Raw genomic sequence first — 22,809 nt, forward strand, 5'->3', positions numbered from 1 at the left:
TAAAGTAACGAAGTATTGATGTAGTACTTTTTTCTGTCAGTTCTGAACATAGTTTTGAATGCTTATTGCGATTCGTATGGGATTTTCACTCTAATAACTGAATGTCAGATAGATATCCGATGTCGTTGATGAGCGGAAGACAGCAGTTTTTTTCAAGCATAATGATGCATATTTCACGGAATTATCATGAATTGAGTGAGGATTAAGATATCATTGCAATTTCATACAAAGGTTTATTGTTTCCACTCCGCCCGGTTTCTCTTATCTAGTTTTCACGAAATCAAGTTGTATTTATATTTAAACTCATTTCGCATATTGTATATTGCAAATTTCAAGATTGGTTTTCTCCTATCACATAGAATTAATCATTGTGAGGATGTTGTGTTATATAAATATCATATTCAATATCGTCATACCTTTACACTTTTCCGATTTCATTCAATTGGATTGATGAATTTCTACTTGAAAGGAAAATTGATTTTATCTAATCTAATTTCGAAGAAAATCATTATAAATGTTCAATTCAATACGGTGTGGGAAGTATCGAGTCTACTCAACATTCCGTGTGATATATGGAATGAACAGAAAAATTGTTTCACAATTGCGAAAATCACATTCCGTGTGATATATGGAATGAACAGAAAAATTGTTTCACAATTGCGAAAATGACATTTCTTGTACCTATATCTCTTTTGAATAAGATCAATATTGGGAGGGTCCAGTAACTGCTTGGATGACCGATTTCCCATGGGATATGGTCAAAACTTTTTTTTTAGTCGAAGCTCCATTGTTTAGTTCACAATCTAACCCAAAATTTGATTGCATACAAAATTTGAAAATCCCATATTTTTCGAAAAGTTTAAGGAAAATTTGAAGATAAGCAGATTGATACAAATTGACTGTGCGCATAGCCCTAGCATAACTAATTAGGGGCCAGCTCAACGAACACTACCGCAACGATGAAAAGACCGTTATGGTTATGTTGATTCAGCTCCAAAGGCTGGTCTAGTTACATGGACTTCGAAGTGCCAAGGTGTATTGGATTATTTTTTTTTAGGTACCCCGAGAGAAGGTTATACTTTTACATTTGTATGTATAACTAGAAAATACATTGGTTTTGGGAGTACAAAGAGCGACGAATGGTTCAGTTCAGAATTGCCTAAAATAGTTATTTTCCTAAAAAGTGTGCAGAAGAGTTAGGAAAAAATTTTTTTCTACAAGCACATGAAATAAATTAAATATTGTGCAACATAACCGACGGTTGAGCCGTGGGTCAACTACCAAATTCCGTATTCCTAGAGAAGAATTTGGTAGTTGAACCAACGGTTGAACCGTCGGTTATCCTTTATAATAGCGGCCCTTACTCTGAAAGTCAATCGTATTCTTAAGTTCTTTGGTTGAGACCTGCCCTATTCGCCATTTTTAGGCACAATTTGAACGTATTATCACCACTGTGTTTTATTAAGTCACTGTAGCTACTCCTAATATTTCTGAGGGCAAGACATCATCAGATCTATCCATTTTAATACCATAGTATAAGGAAAGGATAGTAAGCCAACCGCCGTTTGACGGCAAGGAAATAGTCACCAAGGGTCGCTACTGTAGTTGGATTTGGATTTGGAGAAGTAACTCTATAATAGATGGCACTGAATCATGAGCTATAGATGGCGCAGAAATAATACGATAATTCATTCAGTGGCGTGGTTGAAAAGGGGTCGCATGACATTGCCAACAATTTTTATGTTATTATTAAGTTATCACAAATACACGCCACTGGCGTAAATGCTTATTACAGAGCAGAAAAAATATCTTCTGACCACTCTATTTAAAATATTTTAGTTCTTCAAAATAACACCGATTATTTCAGAGGGCTCCACTTTACGGACCAATTTTTGACAGTAAAATTCGAGTAAAACGCGAGTACAACTAGATGGCGCTCAACATCAACAAAATCGAAAAAAGCACTACACTGGCTTACTATCTTTTCCTTATACTATGTTAATACACAGGTCAAATTTGATTTGAATAATTATAAAATCTGCGTACCATATTTACTTCATCATTATCGTTGATTGAGCGTTCGATGCATAGAGAGCTGGGATAATTTAATTTACTCTTTAAAATTTGCTTGCAGAAAAGAAATAGCAGGTGGTTTTCCCGCACCGTGCGGAAAATTTGCTCTGCGACTTGAAATGCGTGCGGGAAAAGAGTTGAAAGCGCGCGGTTGTAGAAAAATGGATTTTGCGCGCGGAAATGTTGAAATCGGAGATATTTCCACAATGCTTCTTCAGCCTTCAATGGACTCGGAAGCAATAACGTAACGGTAACGGACATTTTTACAGCTCACAGAACAGTTAATTAATTCATCATAATATCATAGTCGTATTATCTGTTTTTGCACCCTTAAATCCATTTCTTGGGAGGAAAGTGCAGAAAATGCTTCGAATGTGATACCAGCTCTTACTATAAAAATCTTACGTTTCATCAGATATTTCTATACTGATTCTCCTAGCTTGTTGGCTCTATATCTGTTACTAAGCGGTCCAGGGAGAGCTTGGATCAACCTACATACATAATTCTGTCAAAAGAGTTATCCCGCCAGTTCTAAACATCAAGAGCAGATCTAGCGCTATACGTCAGGTGTCGATCAGGTTCTCGACTTCCATATCACCCTAAGGAAGTATCCCGAAGGTTACACCATCAGGTGCACCTGTTCCGGTCAAATGTCGACCGTTTTTTCCGACCACATGTTCACCTGTTTTCTAACCGTGTATCGGATTGCAGCCCGTCTTGTTCACTCATTTCGTGACCGCGCTGCGTCTACTCCGGTAAATTTTGCTTATATCAGCAACAAAATCGGTTTGTTGTTTTTACCGCGTCACCTCGTTCGCCAATGTGAAATTGATGAGTTAAAAGTCGAAACGTACTTGTCTATTTTCGAAGCATCGCTAAAATGATTTCCTACATTCAATTATAGCAGTTGTAAGAAGTTCCTATTTACGGACAATGCTGTTTAAAAATAGGTGAGTATGTTTGTTCAAAACGTATGAATCGATACCATCACGTTTGTTTATTCGGGCCGGTTCTCGTGGGTTTGTCTTTTAAATTATCGATATTTGCTTTTGAACTTTCGGCAATAATAATAAAAGTTCGCTTTTCAGCGAGTCGTTCTAGAGAATGTTTTATGTGTTGTGAGTGAATGGTGTTGACGAGAATGTTATCGCTCGGTATGTTTATTGTCGGTGATTCCGAGAAAAGGTATGGTGCTTTTCCACTGTTTGTGATGGTTGTCGGATTGAAGGACATTAGGAATTTAGAATATCGAGAGACGTGCTTTTACAAAAAGATAAATATTGAATTTATACTCCCTCCCTATTTATTCAGAACAAGTTTTGAGTAGGGAAAATCAATGCATAAAGATAAACACCACAAATGTAATAGTGAAAGAAATTCATTTGAAGAATATTAAACATCAACTCACTTAGTGTGTTTCCAAACAAGGATGCTTGTCATCCTCAACTGAAACTTGAAAGAAATACTTGGCCTTATAACAGGCCAATTGAAAAGTCCCCGGTCTACCATAGTAAACTCCTTTTTTTTTTTGCCAAAATTCGATTTTATTATTCAACATAGTTGCCTTCGAGGACGATACATCGATTATAGTGATCTTTCAACTTTTCGATATCATTTTTATTAGCACGATTTGTCTTTCGCTTCAAAATAGGCCTCAGTTTCGGTCTTTACTTTTTCATTGGCGCTAAATTTCTTTCCAGCGAGAATTCTTTTGAGGTCTGAGAAACAGAAAAAGTCGCTAGAAGCCAGATCTGGCGAATACGGTGGATGCAGAAGCAATTCGAAGCCCAATTCACGGAATTTTGCCATTGTTTTCATTGATTTGTGACACGGCGCATTGTCTTTACGATTTAATCCTTTAAACGATCCAATAACGCTATATAATAATCGCTGCTTGTGGTCTGGCCCTTTTGGAGGTAATCAGTGAATATTATACCTTGCGCATCCCAGAATACTGATGCCATAACCTTGCCAGCTGACTGTTGTGTTTTTTCTCGCTTTGGGTTCGGTTCATCGTGTGCAGTCCACTCAGCTAACTGTCGATTGGACTCCGGATTGAAATTATGGAGCCATATTTCATCCATTGTCACATATCGATGCAAAAATTCAGGCTTATTGCACTGAAACAGCTTCAAATACTGCTCAGAATCATTAACACATTGTTGCTTTTGATCGATTGTGAGCTCGCGCGACACCCATTTTGCACATAGCTTTCTCATATACAGATATATGTGAATGATATGATGTACACGTTCAGGTGATATCTTCATAATGTCTGCTATCTCGATCAACTTCACTTTACGATCGTTCAAATTTATTTTGTGAACTTTTTGATTTCTTCGTCGGTGACCGTCTCTTTTGGGCGTCCACTGCGTTCGCCGTCTTCGGTGCTCATTTCACCACGTTTAAATTTAACATACCAATCAATGACGGTTGATTTTCCTGGTGCAGACACCGGAAACTCTTCATCAAGCCAAGATTTTGCTTCAACTGTATTTTTCCCATTAAAAACCGATATTTTATCAGCACACGAAACTTTTTTTACCATCTTACTTCTAATAACAAAAGTAGCTATACTCACAACGCAATATCTCACAAACTAATGGTCGGACTGCTGTCAAATTTTGACACGTATCGTTTGAAGATTATTACTAACTAAAAATCATATGGATTTGATACTAGCAGCGTCATCTGTGCATCAATTCCAATTGACCTAATATATCGAAGAAACGTTGGCTTCGTCCAAATTGGTCACCTAATTTCAATAGTCCTAACCTAAACCTGTAAATTTATCTTCAACGTTGTTCTGGTTTTCAAACGATTCCTTGCTGAATGTAGATGGGTAATATTTCGAATCTGATGAGTTCTCTCAATAGTTTCAAATGACCCGTGAGATCTAGGTGAAGAAAACGAGGCGATACGGAATTAATGAACCCTATTGTAGATTTGAAGCGTTTCAAATAGGCAATTGTTTTCCCCGTCAATTTCCAGTCAATTAGTCTCAATAATTTTCACGGTATACATCCTTCGGTAAATATTCCTGTATACCTTACTTATCTACGTGATTAAATTACCCAACGATGAATAACAGACACAATATGGGTTGGGCTGTCAAATAATTATCGATTTTATCTTTCGGACAGTTGAATGTCGTTGGCATTTCGCACCAATTAGGGAGCAAGAATTTCATGTGGCATTTGACGGATTTAATCTTTGGTTTTTGTCGTTTTCATAACTGCACTTGTTTCCGCTACTTTCGGAGTAGAACCTTTACATATTTTACACAGTAGGTGCTAGGTACCCACATTCTGAGATTCTGTGTTTTTTTAATCCACCCTGAGTACGAAGGGAGAGATAAAATTATGAAAGCACTCACATGAGTTTTTGAATACTCGTTCATTCATGACCCAATTGCGTCCTTGGAAACCACATATATCTTTGTACTCTTCTGTGATCTGCAAAGGCGAAGTTGGCGATTGCATGAACAAGCGCTCAAAAGTTTCCAATCTTATAAACACAAATATAAGGATAAATAAAGAAAGCACTAACGTAAAGTCGGGAACTTCTGGGCAGTCGTTGAAACTCAAATTGATGTAATTTTTTTCAAGAAACATCGCTTGAACTTTCTCACCATTATCTCACAACCTATTACTAGATTTCTCCTTGATCGTGTTTACGGTTTAATGTCTACTCTCATTAAGATATTTTAGTGATCAACGTTTTCTAATATTGTAGATTTTTTATTCTGAAAACAAGTTGGAAGTCTAAATTTCTTGGTCCCTTATTTTCAAAATATATGCCCCCGTAATTCAATCGTTATAGAGTATAATTATTCAATCGGCAAAGTAACATGCCATGAAAAAATAAAATAAGAGTATATACTTTCCTTACAATGTCATTTACCTCTTTAATGGAAAAAATTTGTTGAAGAAACGAAAAAGTTCATAAAAAGAATTCTGGGAGTACCTCGGTCATCTCGTATTATTTCTCCTCTTTCGTCTGACAATTTACGCACATTTCAGAAATAATTATCATAAGTAATTGCACAAGTGCATCAAAATTACCGATAATTTTGCATGACAGCGTGTTGTCATGAAAACTGCATGAGTTCATTTTCATTTTTGGAGAAAGAGCCCGACACCGAAGGTGGATATATATGGTATACGGACGTATAGAATTGATCATTCCCGCTTAACATTAGAATATTAAAGATCTTGTGACGAAATGATACCGCCCAAAAACACAATCTAATTCTCCATTGTGAGAAGCAACTAATAAGCCAGTAGATTTACCTTGCCCGCAAATTATAAATCAAAAAAGAAAGATAAAGTTCAATTCAACAAAGTGATAGCGAAGCGATAATCTGTTACATAACACAAACAAATAAGTCATTTCCAATCGACCATGTTAAAAAAACTTGTGATTTGCATTTGTAAATTGGGGCAAATTTTTGACCGAAATAATTTTGAACAGTTAGATTAGACTCGATGATGAATAATTCGTACTCGAATTCAATTTTTGTCTATCTGGGCAGCTGTCGTTTTCGAGGCTGTAATCTTTCTATATTTGATAAGTAAAAACTCCGCCATTACTTAAAATGGGACGATACACGCTTTAACGACGCATTGAATTCTTTAAAATTCATTCCAATAGTAGTGAAAATTTTACAATCACAGACCCACTTCTTGGCCGGCAATAGTGATACTGGTGGAAAAATCTGAGCTTTTCGGGCAAATAAGTGATGTGAAGAATCGAAACCATATGTGCTTCGTGCCACACAGGTTACGAAACAATCGAAATTTTGCTAGAAAAGTTTCCTGGACGTATTATTTCTCGAAGAGGTGATCTCAATTGGACGCCCAGATCTTCTGATTTGACACCTTTTGATTTTAGAGCCACGTGGTTCAACTTCAACCGCGGTTGAACTTGCAGCTTCCACTCAATATCAAAACTTTAGCACTTCTACGTTAGAGAGAAAGGACAAAGTTGGCATTCGGCTGAAAGAAAACACCAGAACCGACCCAAAATATCGGTTCCCTAATCTTCCACAAAAAACAATCGTGCACAGCTATTTCAGTCTTATCCGTCAGCCGATCCGGTCGTGCTGCTTTGTTTATAGAGATATGTTAATTTGTATATAGATTAGATAGTACTTGCTCTTCCCCAGCATCGATACGTTCTAGGTATTTCCTGTAATCAGCTTCTTCTATATTCACATTTCGGGTCAATTACGCGTGATTTTGTGAACGCTATGGACGTCTTCCATAAGTTGCACGGTGTCGTCGACGAGCTACTCTGCTTACGAAGGTAGGCGATTTCAATAACTTAGAAGAAGTTCGTTCTCAGTTTATCATCTTAAATAATAAACCTTCGAAGAAAAAAAAATTTTAATCCTCCGTGAAATGTTTACAGTTTACGTTTTGGAATGTGTAGAATCCAAGAATTTAATAAAAACCACAACGATTCGTTATTATGGCCACAGATTCACCTACGATTAACTATACTCGTAGATTAAGGGTTAGCGTACAACCTTTGGTACCAAAAACCTGGGTTCGAGTCCGCTGTCATCCGAGATTTTTTTTGTTAACCACATTTTTTTAACGATTTGAGATATTCTTCATGGAAGTGAAGAACAATAGTGTAGAATATGCTGTTTCTTCATACAAGGTTCTTAGATAGATGCGCGGATGTTGAATGGTGAATTGTAATCAAGAGTGTTGAATTGATGCAGTGAATTTGAATTGTTAACAATTTTTGGTGTATTTCATGAAAAAAAACACTGCAAATTTTACACTAGTGTTTCTTCCTTCGAATTGCGTAGAAGAAATATGGAAATAGCAATGAAAATTTTTCAAAATTAAAATTGAAAATGTTTGAAGGATCAATGCAGTATAGCAACCGAATATTTATTCGATTTTTGATTTTACACATTCCGAAACGTGACCATGAAAATTTCATTGTTAAATCAAATCGACAGCTCCTACAATTGAAATCATTCGATTGGAAAGAATTGCAATGTTAAAATTCCGTTTCTTAAATTCTACATAACATTGTCATTTCGAATCTAATTGTGTTAGTTCATATTCCCTCAAAACTAGACAACAAACAAGCAGAAAACGTTAACACTTGGGAAGGAATTGATACAACAAGATGTAAGAGGTTTAGTTTGGAGTTTCACTTTTATATTTTGCCGATGCGCCAAATTGTACGGGCGCAAAGTCAGTTAATAAAACATCACATATTTTTCGACACAAAAATATTTTCTCAGTGAAAATGCCACTCTTAGTAATAAATTAAAAAAATATCAAGTGCCGATTTCATTGAAATCGAGTTATGAAAATACAAATGGACCTTTAAGAACTACCCCGTATTTTTACTATAGACTTAAAAAGCGTCGTACTTTTGAACAATGCAGGGCGTTTTTTGAGAAAATCGACAGAACGTCCTTTGATAAATTTGGCAAGGTGATTTTTAAGTTAAAAATAAAAAAAAATATTTCATATAAAATAGAAAAAAAGCCTGAAAGGAATAACAGAGGTTCCTTCAGAGAATATTCATATAAATTAGGCAAAGCCTACTTTTCAGTTTCTTTATGAATTGATAGAAACTTTTGTAAAATTTTAGAACACCCAAAGTATTGAATATACTCTTCGATAAGTGTCTCAGATACTTTTCAGTGTCTAAGAAAATTAAAAAAAAACCATGATACTTTTTTCTCTAATTCTGTGGTTATTCCGTTCATTCTTCCACATCTTGTAGAACAAAATCGTGCGAGAATATATCAGAAACGCACAGTTTTCATGGTTATATTTTATTATTCTATGTTGGTACTCCGAACTTTCCGCCACGGCTTTATCTGTCAATTCATCAATTTGCCTTAAAGAAATCAGTTCTGCCAACCAACATTTTTCAATGCAAAAATCACTAAAATATATTTATGGAAATATTTCATTAATTTCAATGAAAATGCAATGAAATAGAGAAAATAATGTATAATACTCGTACAGAAGGCTCATTCTACCACTCGTTCATTCCAAAACTCGCCACTTCGTGGCTCGTTTTTGAATTTTAAACTCGTGGAAGAATATCAATGCCTTCTGCACTTGTATTATAAATAACTATTCTCACACCAATGAGATTCTTTTCAATACGTGTCTTATATACTTTTTAATGTAAGATACTGCTACAAAATAGACAAAGAAAGAAAAGTTATTATACACATATAACCTCGAACAAACCCAATCAATAATCCTGTTATTATTAATTATTCGAAATGTATTTATGTTTGAAGTTTTATTGAACCTTCATAATTTGTGTTACTGTTATTATTCAATCATTATTGGTCAGCTCTTACTAGGCATCGATTTTTTAACAGTCAATATATTTATGAATTGAATGGATTCCATATAATACTTCTAAGAAATGTTGTTGAATAAATGGTGGCCCAATGACAACTTAACATGGACTTTTAAGGTGATGGTTACCTGGATATACACTCTATAAGGTCTAGGAATAATAATGTTGAGGTATAGTGATGCATCATCAATAATTGTACTCTTGAGAACAATGTTGAATGTACCCATATTTTAAACAAAAATTTCTTTATTTCGAAGAATCGATTAAAAAAAAAAAATTAACGTTGTTATCTATTTGACATTCAGAAATAATGATGAATAATGTTCCTGGTCTGCAATTTCAATGTCACTTAGTTATTTTCTAATTGTCTAATAAGAAACAAGCGTTATCTAGAGACGTATAAGCATAAATTACTTCTATAAATATCCCAATTGAAGCTATTCTCAGAAATTAAGGATTTGCAGTGATGGTTCCTATACCGTTAATGTACGAGGTCTCTTCGAAAAAATAGGGAACATGCTGAATTATCACGATTGGATTATCTAAATTCTAACCACGTGCCTTTGAAGTGTTCGTATATCTAAAACATATCCTCTAACAGGTATCTATTTATGGAAATGTATTACCGTTGTGATAGAAAATAAGAGCTCAATTATACGAAATGTGGAACACTTGATCACCGAGATATTCATAAATGCAGGACCATTTTAGTATAACGATAGCCTAAAACATCTAAAGAAGTGAACATCTATATCTAAATAGCAAGATTAAGTTTGTAGATAGTTAGTGTTGAAACACGTCCTGAGTCTATGTGTTTTATAATAAATAATAACTTTATTTACCCAACAGGAAAGTTCCCAGTAACAGGGTAACAAATTACATCAACCTAAAGAAAATACATGTGAATTCCCTAAAAAACTAAACAAAATAGCAATTACTCCAAAAAATGATAGATATAAAGAAGTAAAAAAAAAACTTAAAATAAACAACTACAATAGACTAATATTGACTTTGTTAGCACAATCACAAAGCCTATACACTGGTGCCCGCTGGAGAATGTTGGTCCGAGGCGTGGGTAGACTAAATGTTGGAGAACTTCTGGCTGCCATCCTCAAGACGTGAATGTTCACCCGAGATAGTAGAAATGGGCAGTCAATCCTTGCACCTAAGAGTTTTTGGGCGAATCTCGCGCACTGCTGAACCTGCCGCTCAAATAAGGTTGAAAGCCTCAGCTCTTCCATTATGCCGGAAAGATCAACACCACGCTCCGGATATATGCCTGTCTTCCTATAAAAGACGTGTATTTCAGGAACTTCCTCTGAATTCGCTCAATGGGAGTAAGATGCGTTGCATAAATTGGGAACCAAATCATGTTAGCGTACTCCAAACTACTGAGAACAAGTGAAAAGTAGACATTTCTGAGAGCAGACAGATCGTGTAGCTCACGGAAGCTCCTGAACAGGAAACCCAAAGACTTACAGGCAGATGAACACAGATCACACAACATGTGGAACAAAACTCAGCTCACTGTCAAACCAAACTCCCAGGTCACGAAAGCGATCTCCAGCCGCAATAAAATCACCACCAATGTGATAATCGAAAGCTAGTGGCTGCGTCTTCCTGGTGAAAGTAACTTTAAAACACTTCTTCAAATTTAAAATAAGTCCATTCAGCAAGCACCAACCTTGAACCAACACCAAACTCGACTGAAGACCAAGGTTCAGATCATCAGCATAGGCTAGAGCCTCACAATTGAGACAGGTTTTATGAGATACAGGACGAATTTTGCCAGTACGTTTCTGGGCTACTGATTATTAACAAGAACTGAGAATTCATGATTGAAATTTTGATGAAAATCTATTAAATCATTCAAGAGTTATACCTGTTGAAAGTTTTTGATATTTAAAGACTACCAAAGAGATGGTATGAGAGTTGGACGTCAACATCGCAAGAGGCTGGATGAACAGAAGATAACAAGACATGATCTTATGAATAAGGAAGAAGAAGAAGAAAGTTTTTGATAAAATGCATTATCCCATAGCTGAATAAGAATCTGTTTCGACACTGATTCAGACTATCCAAATTGTCCTGCATTTGCAGATAAAGCATATGCAGATGATCATAAACACCCGCTTAGTACAAATATTTTCATAGTGTTGATTTGGCCTTAGGTCTCCACTTCATGTTACCGAGATTGGGAGTTCAAACCTCACATCAGAAAAATTAATTCTGGTTTTGGAGACCTTATCATAATTAGCTGTTGAATAGACAGTTAACAGTGATTCAGTAGAGTAGAGATGGGTTACACAAACAGTTCTTCTCACTCGGTAGAAGGTCCGAGTCTATGAGAGCAACAGAGAGTCAAGATGTTTAAATGGGAGAAGTAGGTTTATTGACATTCTTTGGGACAATCAGATCGCTCTAAAAACACTCAAGTACTTGATGTGCATCCCAAGCAATGAAGCAAAGTGTGTCAAGCATAACATGTCCCTTTGGCAAGCCTTTCACTCCACAGGGATAGGGAATATCCTAGATTTCAAACTGGCTCAACATGACAAATACATAAGTAAAGCTAATTCTTGAAAACATCAAGCCAAAACATAAAAAGGCTAATGTCCAGATTCACATCCCATCTGCTAAAAGATGAGGATGAGAAGAGCAACAAGGTAGAAAAGAAAACTAGTCTCTAGACAATCTAGACTGTTTCTAGAGTCCAGGATGGACACTGCAGTACAAGAGATCATAAGATGCTATAGATCAAATCGAAACGATGAAACTGTTGAGACTTCAACTTCATTCGCTGAATTCACCCCTTATTATTTTTTCTTGTTACTTAATCACCATACGTCGATAAAATCCTGTGTTATTGATGAAATTAAAGCAAGATATTTATTTCAAAGAGTAAATTTGATGGTCAAATTACGCTTATATGCGAATTGAAGAAGGCTTTCTATGAAATAAGTAATGTTTTTTCTAATCAGAGACCTCGTGCGAACTATAGTGTTGACCTAGAGAGTATATCTCAGCGTACTATGACCTTAAGCCTCCAAACCTTGTTTTCATTGGGCTAATCAGTGTTTACCTAGTTGTAGTTGGTGTAGAGTCTTTTAACATGGTAGCATGTGGTTTTCTTCTTTTCCATAGCGATGGCGAGGGCTTGTCGATGGCCTTCGGTCCCCAATTCAAGCGGTTCAATAACTCCCTCAGGAGGGGATCAAAACGTTTCTCCTCCAGAAGAGAAAGACCATCTTCAATGATGTCGAATCCTGACATTAACCAGGTAGGCTTGGATGATCTTGCAGCAGCAAGAAGCGTTTGCGACGTGCTTAACACTTTCAATTTTACTAATTTCAATAACCGATGCAAGTCGTACACGCTATAGATATACAGGGTGATTCACCGCGATGGCCTATTAGACGTTTATGGAATAAAAAAAAAATTTTGTTGAAATTTTGCATGTTGGGGTTTAAGACAAAGATCTTTCTCCCTGAAATATTTTCAGATCTCTTCAACTTCCGATTGTACCGGAAACAGAATACTACTTCCTTATTTCAAATGGCACACCCAGTTTGTTATTGCATGCAAATTTCCAACAAAAATTTTCGATTTATTTTTCATAAACGTCTAATAGGCAATCGCGGTGAATCACCCTTTATATGTATATATGCTTTTTTCTCACAGTTGAATAGTCTTAGCTTTTACCTTGGACTATTTTTAAACGAATTGTGAAAAAGTTATTAATTATTAATGCTTTGTAGAATATATGATTAATCAGATTAAGTGGCTGTATATTTCACAGCAGCATGTATTTATATAGCTTATATATTTCGAAATTATGAGTATGTGTAATACACCAATTGATTATAGCGATTTCCATAATGGAATGGTAGAATAAATATGTAACAGTTGCATTGTTCTGCATTACATGTTTGATAAATTTTCACGAAATTTTTCAACTTTCTCGAGTTGATTTGTAATGCAAGTTTAATGCATTCATGCCATTTATAGTGACGTCGAGTTACTTTGTGTTCAATTATCCTTTTTAACCATTTGGAAATGGAATTCCGTGTGCCGAATCAATGAAGATGTTATACATAATTCGTAGAACCCATGGATTTTGCGCCACACACAATGCACCATCTGACGAACTTATTTCCAACCAAATATTCGATCTACCACCATGATTCCTGACTTGGCTCCGGCAGACTTTTTTTTCGAATCTTTAATACCACTCGTCCGTTTTCAGTAGATAGATCACTTCGAGATGAATTCGATTCATCAATATTCGTTTTAACATTTTTTGGTGATATGATTATGAAAATATTATTTCCAAAGAGGCGATGCAATGAATTTGAATGAATATTTTGCGATTCATTGATCAATTCCTGGTACTGTTTTTAGACAGGAGTATGTATATCCAGTTACCAAAATTTTTTGCGGTATTTGATAGAAAATATTGAATTCTTACGAATCAGACATACATACATTGTAATTCAGCTAAATAACAACCATGGCTTCGAAATTCCAAGATTTCACAGGTATTATGAACATTCATTACGTTATTTGTGTAAATTTGTGAAATGAGGTAGACATAGCATTAAACCTGCAAATTACTATATTCATTACCAATTCAAGTGGGAATGGTCACTAAAAAATTCAGATCATCGTGACTTTGGCGCCATAATAATATAGGCTGTCCCAAGTTCGAGTGTTTATTAGACGTTTCTGAACAACTGTACCTATTTGAAATCTAAAAATTGAGATCGTGATATTATTCGATATTCACTACGAAGCTAAAATACTAAACCACTTCCGGTTATATACAGGGTGGTTTACTGCGATGTCCTATTAGATTTTATGGAGAACTAATCATAATTTTGTGATGAAAATTTGGATGTTGGGGTTTGAGACAATGATCTTTCTCCCTTTAATATTTTCAGATCTCTACAACTTCCGGTTATACCGGAAACATACTACACCTTCCTTATTTCAAATGGCACACCCAGTATTTTATTCCATCGTTAGACAGCTTTTTTGATGACAATTTCATAAATATGCCATACCTTGTGTAAAATCCCATTGGTTCATGAGTTAATGGAATTCTTATGAAAAGAATAGTGGCGACGGGGACTCTCATTTTTTCGATTCTGCAAATACGTAGTATTATAATACTGTTTGCAGTTCAGAAATGTACAGGTTGTTCATAAGAAAATCATGAACATGGACAACTCAAATTCATCAAAACTCAAGATTTTCAAATTAGAACCTATATTTTTTTATTATCTCAGTCGATTCTACGTACAAAAATAGTGGGAGTTATTTCAGCAAACCCTATGCCTAAAATGAATACTTCAAAAGTGATCGATGAATAACTTTGAATGAGGAAAAACCGCAATTCCTAATTGTGTGGAATATTCGGTGACTTCCGGAAAACACAGAAAGAAACTAAAATTCGATTTTTGGATAACTTAATTTTACATTTCATGAATTATAACTAATTTTTCGTTGGGCTTGTTCAGAAATCCATAAACCAATATAATTTTCAATTAGGAATAATTCATCACAATTCTTGAAATGTCAAATTTAGATATGGAAACATTGAATTTTAGTTTCTTTTTGTGTTTTCCAGAAGTCACAGACTACTCCACACATTTAGAAATTGCGGTTTTTCCCCATTTAAAGTTCTTCCTCGATAACTCTTGAAGTATTCATTTTAGGTATAGGTTTCGCCAAAGTAACCTCCATTCTTCTTATAAGTAGAATCGACTGAAATAATGAAAAATATAGGTTCTAATTTGAAAATCTTGAGTTATAATGAATTTGAGTTGTCCAAGTTCATGATCTGAACTGCAAACAGTATTATAATACATACTACGTATTTGCAGAATCGAAAATGAAAACGGTTTTTCCGAAAATATCTTTTTCTGCTGACATATAACAGAAAAATGTGAGTCTTCGTCGCCACCATTTTTTTCAGAAGAATCCAATTAACTCATGAAGCGTTGAGTTTTTACCCAAGGTATGGCATATTTCTGAAATCTCATGAGGCAGTAATATACTGGGTGTGCCATTTGAAACAGGTTGTAGTCCATTTCTGGTATAACCGGAAGTTGTAGAGGTCTAAAAACATTTCAGGGAGAAAGATCATTGTCTCAAACCCCAACATGCAAATTTTCAGCATCAGTTTTCCATAAACTCCTAAAGGGCCACCCTATAAATTTGAGTTTTTCATTTATATATTTTTTTGTTGGCATTCCTACTTGACCTTCTTGGTGACATTGCATACGAAACTTTAAGCTCTCATACAATGACGTAACTCTGGCGTCTGCAGGCTCTCAGACTAATGTAATTCAATGTTATGATACTTGAGAATTCACAAATGGATCGATGTTAACTATTATATATTATAATTATATATATTATAATTAATTATATTATATTATATTATAATTAACCAAATTGAAAACTAATCTATTCCCACGTCATCGTTCGAAATGTTGAAATCGATACCGGGAAGTATTCAAAACTCACAGAATTCGGTAATCAACCTCTTTCGATGTCATTCAGTCGATTTGATATATAATTTACGTATACTGCATGTTCCTGCCGGCAGAGAGTCAAGACTCTCATTCATTGTAGGGATCATCGTTCTCAATGGATCTATTCAGATCAGTTTTATGAAAGAACATTCATGCCTCATGTATTTCGTAGTAATTACCGCCGGGTTACGTCATCGTACGTTCATTGAATTGGTTCTGATCTATTTCAGTTGCCCTCAAATCCGCGAGATACTAAAGGCCGTTGCACACTGTCCAATCCGTCTAACGAATATGCGGGTTGATGTCAAAATTAATGTAACACAAATATTGCTTCGTGCTGTCAGTTATTATAACGTATTTATTTTAGCAATGGTAATGACGTCACTGATGACGAAACCACCTCGGAAACGCTCACAAAATTGCTAATTTCTGTTTGTTTTGTCAACCCTTTGATAATGTGTTCTCGATGTATTTGGTTTTTGTCATAGAGTAATAAACATAGATAGAGGAAGTATACGGTATTTTTACATGTCCCTAACATGCTTAGATTACGTTGTCGGATTGTGATATATTTTCAAATCCACAATTTTACTTTATCATTATGAATGTATATTATATTGAATGAAATATATTCATTTGATTGATTCCCGATTAAATATGCAAATTTGAATATTTGTAATACTATACTTTTCCTAATTGTCGAATAATAATAAGCAGAATATTTATTAGTTTTTGTATCTACGTGCTGAAATCAAAGGTTTGGCAACTTTTGCTCTCCTAGTGTCATCGGTTGTTTCACGTCGTTTGTCGCGCTTGAAGTTTGTTTTCTGAATTTCTGATATATTTAGGTATTTATTTCAATATATTTTGAGTCAAGATGAAACGTCGATTCACTATGGGACAAAAGAAGCGCGTTCTTTGTGGAGAAACTCACGAATTGAGTGAAATATCAAATCACTGATATGTTTTCATTTTCGCGCACTTCGTGCCAAATTTGATAGTTCTTGTTGGGGACAAAATTTGCTAATTAAAAATGATATAATATGCTTCCTCTATCTATGTTTATTACTCTGAGGTGTTTGTTGTTTTTGATTTAATTTTCATCAGCCATAGGTACTCATTTTTATCAGCATTCATATAAAATATTGTTTTGATAAGAATTTGAGTGAATCATAATTAATCTTTCAGTATAGAATGAAACGTTCTGGATAGAATCTAAAAAATTGTTCTATAAGCAGCAAAAGCATTGATTCAATAGTCTTTCAATGACATTTTCCTTCGGTAGCTGACGTCAGGCTATTGTTGAAATAAATTGAATAAAACTGATGCGATCTTAGGAGATTCGTCCTTTTTAATGTTCTTTGACTAAACAGATATTTAGAATAACAATTGCAAGTTTCATTCGAAATTTCGTGTGTATATTTTCATGATAATCATAGCAAATTTCTACCGCAAAGTCAATCAGTTTTTCAGCAGCTGGATGAATATGGATAAAATTAACCTTATTGTTAACGGTTGGAGATCCGAAGCAACTTTCAAAAATCGTATATCCTAAATAAAAATCCTTCCATCCAGTACTGCACCTAAGAAAAACTCAAGGTCGAAAATCTGAAGTGGAAGCATAGTCGGGCCACATTCCTACATTTTAAGCAGTGAATTTATTCAACCAGCAGTTGGTAATAAATGAAACCACAAATATTTGGTATCATTGTGTAATGGTTTCCCAATAGCGATGATACAATTTCAAGAATGAAAAAAAAAACGAATAAATTATTCAGCGAGACACAATTTTTTTCAAAGGTTACATTATACCATTATAATGGAAACTAACATAATTGAAATGAACCACCACGATTGCTCCATAGCTACTGCATTATTAACTTAATTTTTCATATAAATTTGAGAGCCATTTCATCAATAGTATGTTCAATGTTAATTTTTTAATTGCTCAGTTGTTAGTGGACTATCAGCATAAACTTGTGGTTTAACATATCTCTGAAGCAAGACATTACAAGGTGTGAAATCATCCAACTTGGGAAAATAATTAACTGGACCATTTCTTGAAATAATTTCATCACCAAATTTTGTTTTCAGTATATTGATTGTTAAGCTGACTGTGAAACCAAATAACCTTCAGATTATTCTCAACATCAAGAAAAAGTTCATTTAACATTGTTCTGTATTGTTCTTCATTTACTGTTACTCTTCGACCATTTTATTCAAAAAAATATGGACCAATCACTCAGCCAGCATAAATTGCACATCACCCTGTCACTTTATCTGTATGTAATGGTACCTATCTCAACAGTTTCGTGAGAAGTTACATCACTCCGAATTGTGCAATTCTACATATTTGTTTACATAACCATTCAACAAAAAATTTGTTTCGTTAATGAATGAAATTTTCAATAAAATTGTTCATCATTTTCAAGTTTTTCAAGGGCAAAATCAGAGAATAAGCGACGTTTATGGTGGTCTTATTGCTTCTGTTCTTGAACCAGTTGAATTTTGTAAGGATGTAAACACAAATCTTCTCTTGAAATTCTCTATTTTCCATTACCCTTGCTGCTACCAAATCAATATTCTTTTGTAGCACTATAGTACTCTCACACTGTGTAAAGAAAATTTCCCTCGGTATTCACAAATGAGCAATTTAACAATTACTAAACGTTGTAAGAAGCGTGTATATTTTCATGATTAAATCGCACTGAACACAAATAACAGAAGAAATTAATATCAAAAAATAATACAGTGTTACAATTATAACCATTTGAAATTGTATCATTCCTATTGCAAAACCCGATACTTAACACCAAAATTAATTCAGTGAGATTAATTCATTCAACTTCAGACAGAACAGTTCAATGTTCACGTTCTCCACTTCCACTATGAAAATAATCAATCGCCACAGATATATTTAGTGTACAAATCATCTTTGTATATTTGCTCAGCGATTCACTACGTTTATTTTAAAAGAATTTGTCAATATCACTGGGAACACATCAGAGTTTTAGAACTACCCCTGTTACTTCTATCATCTCAATGATTTAAATAGGTTAAAATGTTGAAGAAAACTCTAAATAATAGCTGAGAGAAGAATAACAATAACATTCTCAATTTTACTCATACGTCTTCTACATTATGTGAAAAAAAAGTTTTGGATAGCCCCCTCAATTCACGAGTTTCTCCTCAAAGAACGCAATTCTTATGTCCCATAGTGAATCAATGTTTCTATTAACTCAAAATATGTTGAAATAAATACATAAATATATCAGAAATTCAGAAAACAAACTTCAAGCGCGACAAAAGACGTGAAACAACCGATGACACTAGGATAGCAATAGTTGTCAAACCTTAGATTTCAGCAGGTAGATACAGAAAATAATAAATATTCTGCTTATTATGAATTCGACAATTAGGAAAAATATCGGATTCCAAATATTCAAATTTGCATATTTAATTAAGAATCACTCAAATAAATATAATTCATTCAATATAATATACATTCATAATGAAATAGTAAAATTGTGGATTTGAAAATATATCACAATCCGACAAAGTAATCTAACCATATTGGGGACATGTGAAAATTGCGCTGACTCCCTCTATCTATGTTTATTACTCTATGGTCAGAACCTAAGGAAATTCAAAGAGAATATCGAATCAACTAATATTTCAGTGACAGCAGAATTAACCAATTTGAAATTTTGCGTATAGATATACAGGGAGATACAAAAATCCAGGTCATAACTTTATGAAGTGATTCTAGTTAAAATAAGAAGTTCTTTCAAGTAAATTGTTTTTCTATCTCAAATCTCTTCGGAGATACAGGCTGTTGGAATTTATTTTTTTTCATTCATTCTTATAAATTCTAAACGAGTGGTGTCAAAAATATCTACCATTGCTAGAAATTCAATTTCATTATTTTTTATTATAACTAAAGGTTTTATTCATATCTTTCAAATTTTGCTAAAATTATCGCAATTAAATAAACTGGTATAATCATCACAAAAAGGAAGGACTGAAAGAAACACCCTACTGTATCAAACATTTATTTTTTAATTAATTTTCACATAACAATATTATACAAAAAGTCTTGTCGAAGGCTGAAAATGCGTTTTTCCTAAAATTGAAAAGCGGTGAGATTTCAGAACCGCTGAGGAGACAGAAGTAGTTGAACTTGACAGATCACGAGAAAATCACGTGGTATGAACCCTTCTTAAAATTATTCAAAGAATCTAATTTTCCTTTTTATCTCCAATTTAAGAACACCCTGTACAGGTTGCATATTTGAACCTCGAAAAGAATTAACCTAAAATCCGAACGCCCTGTATAATCTAATCACCCAACGTCTGAATGCGTGCCGACGATCCCGTCCTGCATCGCGTTTCGTCAAACGATAAATCATCATTCCATTATATTCCCTCGTACACGGTATCGATAAAGTATTCGTCGAAATAATAATTATTCACGCGGATTCTCGCAAACGCGCATCGGTCTCTTCCTCCCTACACCGTAGAAAGTCGGAATTCCTTCCCGTCCGAATCCGATCGCACCGACGAAAACAACAATCGACCAATTCGCTCCACTCGCCCACTCGACTCGAGCCTCTCCCCCGATCGACAACTCCGCTAATTGACGCACCAATTGTCCCAATTGAACCTCGCTTCGCGGTCTCCGCTACTCGCCCTGTTTGGAGGCAATCGAGGGACAAAATTCCCGCGGATCGGACGGAGCGAGATCGCCTCTTTCGGATGAAAATCGCCGAGGGGTCGGCCGACCTTGCCAGCGGCCGTCTACGATCAATTTTCGGTCGCGGAAGTGCCGCCAATTACTGTTGGGAATTGTAACAGAGAATAGTGGTGTTGGTTGGGGCGTTTTTTGTGTTTTTTTGGTGGAGAGTTATTTTGTGTGATGTTTTTTCTCGGGAAAAATGATCGTCTTCATTGACTGTGACGGTTCGTATTTTCAGAACGAGACGGACGGCCAAGCCACCAAGGATGTCAAGGAGAGTTCGGTACAGGTGTGGACTACTTCGTTCGAGAAGCTGCTGGAGGACACGGAAGGACTCAAGGCGTTCTCTGTAAGTTTTTAATTGATTTTTGAGTGCTTGTCTACTGAACGAATCAATCTGTCATTTGATTGTCTGTAATTTTCGAATTTTACGATAAGAATTTCAAGGTTCGTGTAAAATTTCATGTTGATCGCGTAAACGGTACCAGAGAAAATACAAGAAGGATATCGAAAAAAGAATCAATATTTCCGTGACCATAAAACCGATGAAGTTTAAATTGATGTAAAAGAACAATGTCAAGCTTCTTAGAAACTTTTGAGCGGATTACATCTTCAGAACCATAGAAAATTCAAATAAGAAGGAATATTCAATATGCGCTTCATGTAAAATTTCAAACGGATCACATTATCGTTACCATAAAAAAATCAAATAAGAAAGCACCATACAAAATTCAAGCAGAATATCGAAAGAAAAAACCGAATATTTCAGTGACAAAAAATCCCACTGAATTGAGATTTTGCAAATAAATATGAAATGACAATTTTGAGCTTTATGCAACATCTCATTTAATCGCGTAGCCGGAACCATAAAAAATACAAGAAGAATATTGAAAAAATACTCATTAATTACGGGACGACAAAACAGATGAAGTTGAGATTAAGGGTGTCTATGTGAAATAACAGTTTCAAGCTCCAACATCATGGGAACCATAAAAAATTCAAGAAGAATATTGTTAAAGAAATGCCCATTATATACATGCAAAATTTGATTTCGATAGCGTAATCAGCACCAAGCAAAATTCAAGCACAATATCGAAAGAAAAAACATAATATTTCACTAACAGCAAATCCCACCGGTTAAGTTGATATTTGGCAAGTACATATAAATTTTAAAAAATTTCATGTTGATCTCGTGACCTGTACACCAGAGAAACAAAAGTAGAATTAAAAAAAAAAAAATTCCTTGAGCACAAAGTCGACGGTGTTGGGATTAAGAGTGTTGAGATACAAGAGCAATTTCAAGCTTCTTGAGAACTTTCAAATGGATCACATCATTAGAACCCAGAACCATAGAAAATTCAAGAAGAATATTGGAAAAAATTACCCAATATTTTGGTGACAACAGATCCGATCGGACAAAAATTATGTGTGTATATTTTGAATAACAATTTTAAGACTCTGTCAGAATTTCGTTTTCATAGCGTCATCAGCACCATAAAAAATTCAAGCAGAAATTCGAAAGAAAATCCTAATATTTCAGTGACAACAAGTCCCATTTGGTTGATATTTGGCATTCAAATCTAAAATAACAATTTCAAGCTTCTTGAGAATTTCGTTTTGATAGCGTCATCAGCACCATAAAAATTCAAGCAACTATTGAGAGAAAAAAAGTACTATTTCAGTGACAACAAATCCCATTGAGTTGAGATTTGACATATAAATCTAGCATAACAATTTCAAGCTTCTTGCAGAATTTCGTTTTGATAGCGTCATTAGCACCATAAAACATTCAAGCAGAATATGGTAAATATAATCTATTAATCCCACTGAGTTGAGATTTGACAAGTAAATCCAGAATAACAATTTCAAGCTATTGCTAGCGACATCAAAATAATAGAAAATTCAAGCAAAATATCAAAAAAATGAGGAAAGCACGGAGTGCTCGTTCATTCATACGCTTATTACACACCTCTATATTCCTATAGAATAATATGGGTTTCAAGGGCGTAATTGGCACAAGAATTAACGAACGTTCGATAGTTTCTCACTTCACATCTGCGCTTTCTTCCCTCATTTTTTTTAGTTTGACCTTACGAAAATTTTATTG

General features: G+C 34.8%; 1 protein-coding gene across 2 annotated transcripts in view; it reads left to right on the top strand.

Annotated features, from left to right (window-relative positions):
- The window catches only part of LOC123671689 (regulator of G-protein signaling loco), a 51,561-nt gene that overhangs the window by 21,217 nt on the left and 7,535 nt on the right, over positions 1 to 22,809 (top strand). For both annotated transcript variants that reach the window (XM_045605653.1, XM_045605652.1), the window contains exon 3: positions 20,941 to 21,051. In XM_045605653.1, coding sequence (XP_045461609.1) covers positions 20,941 to 21,051 — 111 coding nt within the window. The remainder of the gene's footprint in view (positions 1 to 20,940; positions 21,052 to 22,809) is intronic.

Source organism: Harmonia axyridis, chromosome 1, assembly GCF_914767665.1.
Source record: "Harmonia axyridis chromosome 1, icHarAxyr1.1, whole genome shotgun sequence".
In the NCBI taxonomy this organism is placed as follows: Eukaryota; Metazoa; Arthropoda; class Insecta; order Coleoptera; family Coccinellidae; genus Harmonia; species Harmonia axyridis.